General features: G+C 43.2%; 1 protein-coding gene across 1 annotated transcript; it reads left to right on the top strand.

The window, feature by feature from the left end:
- Positions 1–3,947: 3,947 nt before the first annotated feature.
- On the top strand, positions 3,948–7,561 carry LOC131348278 (zinc finger protein 358). The gene is made up of 2 exons (XM_058383082.1): positions 3,948–4,900; positions 5,842–7,561. Exons 1-2 carry the CDS (start codon positions 4,279–4,281, stop codon positions 6,561–6,563), a joined length of 1,344 nt encoding a protein of 447 aa, XP_058239065.1. The 5' UTR covers positions 3,948–4,278; the 3' UTR covers positions 6,564–7,561.
- The last annotated feature ends 147 nt before the right edge of the window (positions 7,562–7,708 follow it).

Below are 7,708 nucleotides of genomic sequence, written 5' to 3'. Positions count from 1 at the left end.
TACAGATACACAACAGAGGATGTAAAAGAATGTCCAAATCATATAAATAAATAAATAAATAAATATTTACAGATATTTTAATCACCCCGTGTTGTCAGTATTAGCACAGTCCAGTTTAAAGCCTCTATTTGTGACTTTCCATTATTTCCAAACCACATCTGGGAGCCCTCCTTTTTAAAACTTATACATGGAAAACAGATTAGTGTTGACAATCACAAATGCACTCCCACAATGCAATGCGACAGCTCTAGGGTCTCTGGTTTAATCCTGAACTTGGCTTTACTGTGTGTGTGGAGTTTTGCATGCTCTCTCAATGTCTCTGGTTTCCTCCCACGTCCAAAGGAGAGAGAGAGAGAGAGAGAGAGAAAAAACAAGCCAGTAGGTGGACTGGCTATGCTAAATTGCTCCTAGGTGAGAACGTGTGTGTGAATGTGTGTATGCACGGTCCCTTATGACGGACTAAATCAGGGGCAATAAAATGAGCCATGTCATTAGCTAGACATTTTTATATTTAGCAACCTAATAGGCAATGTATTGCAAATGCAACCTTTATATGAACATGCCCCTGACCCTTAGGTACTCTTGCCCACTTTTGTCACCCCGTGTCTAAAAAGATTTGATCTGAATAACTTCACACGAGCATTAATTAAAAAATTCTTCTCTGGTTGAGTGCCATTGAACTGTATGTTCCTCCTCTCAGGAGACCTGAGGCGCCACCCAAAGGACACACACTCCTAATTACACCTGGTATAATTACCCTCACAGAAAGAGAGAGAGAGAGAGAGAGAGAGAGAGAGTGAGAGTGAGAGAGATGTAAGAATTAGAATTACATAACGTTAAATAAATATAGAAACACAATACCTAATCTACTACTAATGTAAATTTACAGGGTTGGTGATCACCACCCCTCCCCGCTTCGCCGACGTGATGGTACGTTCCACCTGCTCTGCTCTTCTTAAGGCTCCATTAGGGACTGTAGTAGCTGAGGATGGGTTGCCTAGCAACACCATTTGCAGTGGGCCCAAGCAAGTGGCCACACATACCTCCTCTATTACAGTATTTAAAAGAATGCAATGACACGAATTTAACTTTACACAATTTGCCGAACGTAGTCAACCAGCCAAAGCCTCTTTCGTGTCAAACATTTGATTATTGAAGTTTGCACCGGAGCTTAACAAATCATGTCCTGTAAAAATCTGCATCAAACGACATTCAGGTCCAGAGTGATGTCATCGAGATTTGCTGATGTGGTTCAGGACCTGAAGGGACTAGAACACACTGGAAAATATTCAAAGACAGGATAGTGTGATGCAACGTGAAGCCGGGTTACTGCAACATGTTTTATTGTCTTATTGCACAGAAATTGACAAGCTGTTGATTAGAACTGTTGATTGATCAGTTTGTCCCCTCACATACATTTTTTCTTTTACTCCCTTGAAATATACTTCTATTCCACTACCTTGCGAAACCTCCAGATCTATCAAACTGTGAATGGATCTACTGTGCACAGTTCTCTTCAAGTCACCTCAGCTTTTCGATCAGACTTAGATGACGGGACTTCTTCTTCTGGAATCATTCTTTCCTTGGCTTTTCTTGGATTTGTGCTTTGAGTCATTAGCATGCTTTAATGCAACATTTTTTTTGCGATATTTTTTTTTATTCAGCAATAATTTACATCAGATTGTCCCCATTTTGTTACATAGTTTGGAGTGATTTACACCGATCAGGCATAACACTATGACCACTGAGAGGTGACGTGAATAACACTGATGATCTCCTCATCATGGCACCTGTTAGTGGGTGGGATATATTAGGCAGCAAGTGAACATTTTGTCCTCAAAGTTGATGTGTTAGAAGCAGGAAAAATGGACAAGCGTAAGGATTTGAGCGAGTTTGATGAAGGACCAAATTGTGATGGCTAGACCACTGGATCAGAGCATCTCCAAAACTGCAGCTCTTGTGGGGTGTTCCCGGTCTGCAGTGGTCAGTATCTATCAAAAGTAGGATCTGCTGCTAACATCTTGGCACAAGATACCACAGCACACCTTCAATTCAATTCAATTCAATTCAATAAGCTTTATTGTCATTTCAACCACATATAGCTGACGCAGTACATAGTGAAATGAAACAACGTTTCTCCAGGACCTGGTGCTACAGAAACATATAGTTAAATGACACAAAAAAACAACAACACAGAGCTAGGACAGAGGTTTGTCCAAGCCACATAAATCACGACATCAGGGATGTAGTGGAGTGCATGCCTCAGTGGGTCAGGGCTGTTTTGGCAGCAAAAGTGGAACCAACACAATATTAGGCAGGTGGTCATAATGTTATGCTTGATAGGTTCCTGATAATGTTGCTGTGTTGCGAGTCTTCACGTCACTTTATATATATTTTTTTTTATTAAATTATACTATAAATATAATATTTTTTCCTTGTAATAAATATATAATACATAATGTGGAAATAATATAGTCCTATTCGACTCCACGGTGACGCGGAAGATAAAGATAATAACCAAATTAGTTAAATAAACAACTGAGGCCTTAAAAAAATTAGACTGTAATAGACAATAGAGCTGCAGTTACACATAGTGACCGCTAGAGGCCACCATTACACCAGCCTACAGTTATTATTTCACAAAACTGTCAAGTACATACTCGGGTTTATTGAAAACTAAAATATCAGACTAAATAAAATGTCGTTTAATGTCAGGATATAAATCTGGAGGTGTGTGGAGAAGAAAACGGGAATATTTACACGGTGAAACATTTATTTGGAGAATGACCATCAAATGCAAAATGCTATTTTTTTCTACACTGTTTTTACAATTTTATTTTTCAACTATTCTACTTGTAATATTTATTTTTTAATATTTATTTTTACATGTAGATTTATTTTAACATGTTTCCAGACCCAGAATTCAATTGATTTTTCAAAGTACATGCTAATGTTTACCTCTCAAATGTTTATTAGACAAACAATGTCTGAGCGTTAAAGGTCAAGAGCTTTTTTCTTTTTTTAGATTTACAAGTGAATGAACTTAAAATGAAGACTTTCTGTCATGTATTTCGATCATGTATTTGTCTTATTTATATCGGAGGATACAAGAGGACCATTACAAATATTCTCTCAGCAGGGTTGTTTTTTTAATTTACACAGACATTAGTGAAGGATGGATGGGGATTTGCCTTTCCAGTAGTACTCCAGCTCTACCAGGTGCATTTCATTTTCAGTGCTTTAGGAAAATCTATAATCATGGAGCTTGCGTTGTGCACATGGGCATGAACAGGTTTTTTTGGGCCGCTTGCTTCCAGCGAAGGGAAATTGTAATATTTACAACAGGCAACAACACATTCTGGAAAGTTTCGTGCTTCTAAATTTGTGGTAACAGTTTCGGGGAAGAACCACATATGTGTTTATACTCAGGTGTCCACAAACTTTTAGCTCTGTAGTATGTTTTGCACAGTGCTCTGTGAGATTTGTTAACAATCAGGAATAGTAAGTAATTAATTACTCAAAAACAACAACAAAAAATGTGAATAAGTTTAGGATAGTGGCTTGCAGGAGAAGGTCCTGGGTTTGAATCCTGGGTTCGAACAGGGCCTTTCTGTATGGAGTTTGCATGTTCTACTCTGGTTTCCTCCCACAGTCCAAAAACATGTACATTAGGTTGATTGGTAATTCTAAATTGCCCATAGGAGTGAGTGTGAGTGTGTGTGGTTGTCTGTCTATATGTGTGGCCCTGTGATGGACTGGTGACCTGTCCAGGGTGTACCCCTGCCTTTCTCCCAGTGTGTGCTGGGATAGGCTCCAGCAGATCCCCGTGACCCTAAGGGGATAGACGATGGATGGATGGATGGATGGATGGTGGCTTGCAGGCTACAGATAAACCTAGCCTTTGCTGTTGTGCATTGCTCGAGAACTTCGTTTCCCACAGCTCTCCTGTGCGAAGTTGCGTCATCAGCGTGCGACGCCCGAATCCCTAGCGATAAGCTGTGTCTCGTTAGCTTTGTTTACTAATGCGTTTGCGCCAAATAGACATTTTAAGACTCTACATTTTTGGAGTCTGTTTTTATTTAATGCATTTTCTTTGACGACGGAAATGGACTGATAGATTTTAAATTGTTTTCTTTCGAGCTGAAGAGCGAATATCTGGGGAACGAAAAGCTCTAGTCAGCTGCTGGAGTTCATCTGTGTAGCTCTGTGCTGGAGATACTGTGGTCGAAGATAAAATAAATATATATATATATATATATACATATATCGGCAGGAATCATGACTTTAGATGGGATCAGCGTGTCGTTTTTGAAGTACGAGCTCGCCTCTACTATTGACCAGGCGGTGCGGTGCGCAGTGGACACGGTGCTAAAGGAAACGGCGCGGATTGTCGGCGCGAGGCTGACCGAGGCGCGTGATGCCGCCGCAGAGTCCCGGCGCGAGAACCGGACCCTGCGCGAGAGACTCGAGGTGTCCGAGAGCGAGCTGAAGGCGGTTCGGTACTACATGACCGCCGCCGAGAAAAACATAAAGCAGTGCTTGCTGTTAAACCGAAACCGACCGCCATCCAGCAGCGCCGGCGCCGAGGACCTCCAGTTTCCCACGGAAGCGACGCTGGAGAGCAGGGAGTCGTCTCAGAATCATCTGAAGACCTTCAGGAACTCCTCGGGAAGGAGTCACAGCGCTAAAACCGTGCCCAGTGTCGGCCTGTGTTTACCCACGGTGCAGTCCGACTGGCCCCGGAGCGTTATAAACCGACGGAGGATGCGTGCGAACACCGCGTCCTTCATAACCGACACGTCGAGCCGCATCCCGGTGGAGTCGGACCCTGTGCAGGACAGGACCGAGGAGCACACAGAAGATCAGTTCTACATCTCAGAGGAAGGAGTGATCGATAAGGGTGCGTGGTCGGGTTCGTCCAGAGTGACTCGGTTCTCTGGGGCGTCGGTTCACAAGCACATCATCACGAGATCCTCAATCACAAGACTGTTTTTATTTTTTTCCAAGGGTGTGACCCACGGCATGACTCATGACTTAATGTTTTCAGGAATCTAATCTGCATGATGTAAAAAGGGCTTGTTAGATCAAAGCCAAATGCACACAATGTCCCATCTATCCCAAATGTAGCAGATCAGCCTGAACAAGTTTGGTGACTGAAGTTTTGTGCTGGCCTTTAAAGGTTAATGGTGTTAACAATTTAGCTCTGTATGACTTAATTACTCACTTTAAGTGTCATTAGTCCAAACAATAGACATACGTAATTTTTAATTTTGCTCTTAGGCCATGGGTCACATCTATGTGAGGCCGATGGAAAAGAGCTGTGACTTCAGAAACATGTCTGTGTGATGACTGCACATTATTTTACTGCTAGCTATAAACGTCCCTTAGCATCATCACTACTCCCAAGCAAAAATGCTTAAGGATCAACCTCTAAGGGAAAACTTGTCATAACTAATTGATTAGATAAGATACGTTTTATAGTCCTGAAAGAAATTTTGCCTTGGACATCACAGAAGCCTCTGTGTAAATGTGTAATAAAGTTAACGGCATTCGGTTACAGAGTTACAAACCTAAAAACACTAAAGCGCATAAATCCCATGGTGTGTATCTCAAATTAAACCCTGACACCCTTTTCAGTTAATTTACAGAGCAGGTTAGGCTATGGGAAAACTTAATGAGTCTAAAAAACACCACAGAACGGCACACCCGAAACACACAAAGGTGTAACAAAGTCACAGAAGAAGTTGTGAATGGGTCACTTTAAATGTCACCACATCACAGTGAAGCACTTAATAAAATGCGTACGGATTTGTGTATGACTTTTCCCTCTGTGTGTTGTAGAGTATAAGTCTGCTGCTGGTGCAGTGCAGGATTTCGGGAGAGTGCATCAGGAGGAACAAGACGCTGCAGGAGCGTCCGCGAAGGCCCCCGATGAGCCGTGCGACATCGGCAGGTTCGAGTTTGAGATGGGCGCGCCAGCGGGTAACGTCAACGAGCTGAGCCTCATTCAGGTGATGGATGCCAGCGAGGAGATCAAGCAGAACTCTGTGAAAGTCGAAGACGAAGCTGACGTTCAGCCGTTAGATCCTCCGCCTATAGCTACGACCTCCTCTTCCTGTTCGAGCACTCAACCCCAGATCATCTCTCCTCCCGTGTCTGCTGGCGAAGTGGAGGCGCCTCCGGGTTTGATGCCGCCCGTGGAGGCGACTGACAAAGTGCACCGCTGTAACGTCTGCGGCCGAGGTTTCCGCCGCTTCTACTGCCTGAAGACGCACCAGCGCATCCACACGGGCGAGCGGCCGTACCCCTGCCGCTACTGCGAGAAGCGTTTCCGCCACTTGGACAGTCTGCACAAGCACCAGCGCATCCATACCGGCGAGCGACCGTACCGCTGCGCTCAGTGCGGCTGCTGCTTCCGCGAGCTGGGCCAGCTGAAAAAACATCGACTCAAACACTCGCCCACCTCTGCCGCTCCGCCTGCCCACCCTGCACTCTCCCTCCTCCCCACTGGAGCCTCCTACACCTGGCCACACTTAAACTCCCAGTCTATGGATATGGTCTGAGTGCTCAAGCCTCCTGAACTACACAAATTACATAAACCCAAGCTTATTATGTGCCTGAGATCCAAAAGTTTCAAGTCTGCTGCAGACGCATAGTAGTAGCAACGAATGTTCAATCTCATTTAAAGCTGATGTACACGCTGTATTGTAATGCAGAACTCGAACAAAGCCAGAGGTGCCTACATCTGTGGTTTAGCAGGAGCATAGGAGATATCTGGAAAAATATTCAAAATCCACCCAGTGGAAAAGCCAGTTCACCGAAGGGGAAAGGGTTCAAGATGTGAAAGACGCAAAAATTTCATTTAGTGGTTGTTGCTTTGGATTCGCAAACCAACTAACCAATACAAGTGGGCGGGGCTTCGGATGTCCTATTTAATCAATAAAAGAAAAATCCATTATTATCGCTTACTAATTTTTACTAGAACCTCTAAATATGTACTGTGCTGCTTGGGGAACATCCAAAGAATAGCCATTTCATCCACAGATGATATTTTTTCGTCTTCATGGTAAAATTCAGTTTCATCTCTCTTGTCTTATTCACCATGTTGGAACCTCTTGCTGGTGTTTCCAGTGTAACCTTGAGCACATAACACGAGCATGCGCATGCTGCTTAACTAGAATGCCTGAACGCTAGTGCAAGAGATTCCCACGCAGATGCCTCCTTTATTCTGATTCGTCGGAAGTTGGCGGGTCATGACGTTTTTATTTTTTAAGCCAGGGGCGGCAACAGAGACTGGAATGTAAGAACCTACATAAAAAAAATACTGTATATGAACAAAGTTTACTGTGAACAAAGACGCTAGACATTACATCGAACCGTACAGACGGAGCTTTTTAGCACCTTTCCGGTGCAAATCACCCCCGACAAATGGCGAATGAGCTGATTTTATTGTTTCTATAGCAACCAGTGATTCATAAATTGTACTGATTGTAGCTGTGATGTGCATCGTGGTTATGTTTTTGCTTGAAATGCTGATGATATTAAAATCTCACTGATTGCATTTGACTGAATTCTGCTCTCTTTTCGTCTGTTTGCAAAGAGGAAGCGAGAGGGTGTTATTTTTAACCGTCAATTTCGTCACACATGAGAACCACCGATCCTGAAATACACTAAAGCAGAACGAAGAATGAAAAATGGTCAACTTTTT

Source organism: Hemibagrus wyckioides, linkage group LG28, assembly GCF_019097595.1.
Source record: "Hemibagrus wyckioides isolate EC202008001 linkage group LG28, SWU_Hwy_1.0, whole genome shotgun sequence".
Lineage (NCBI taxonomy): Eukaryota > Metazoa > Chordata > Actinopteri > Siluriformes > Bagridae > Hemibagrus > Hemibagrus wyckioides.
This window is presented reverse-complemented; position numbering and strand designations above follow the sequence as displayed.

Excerpts from the sequence above, each read along its gene's own strand:
- LOC131348278 (XM_058383082.1), top strand. The coding sequence starts at position 4,279 with ATGACTTTAGATGGGATCAGCGTGTCGTTTTTGAAGTACGAGCTCGCC. Across the intron at positions 4,901-5,841 it reads GGAAGGAGTGATCGATAAGG|AGTATAAGTCTGCTGCTGGT; the intron begins GTGCGTGGTCGG and ends TGTGTGTTGTAG.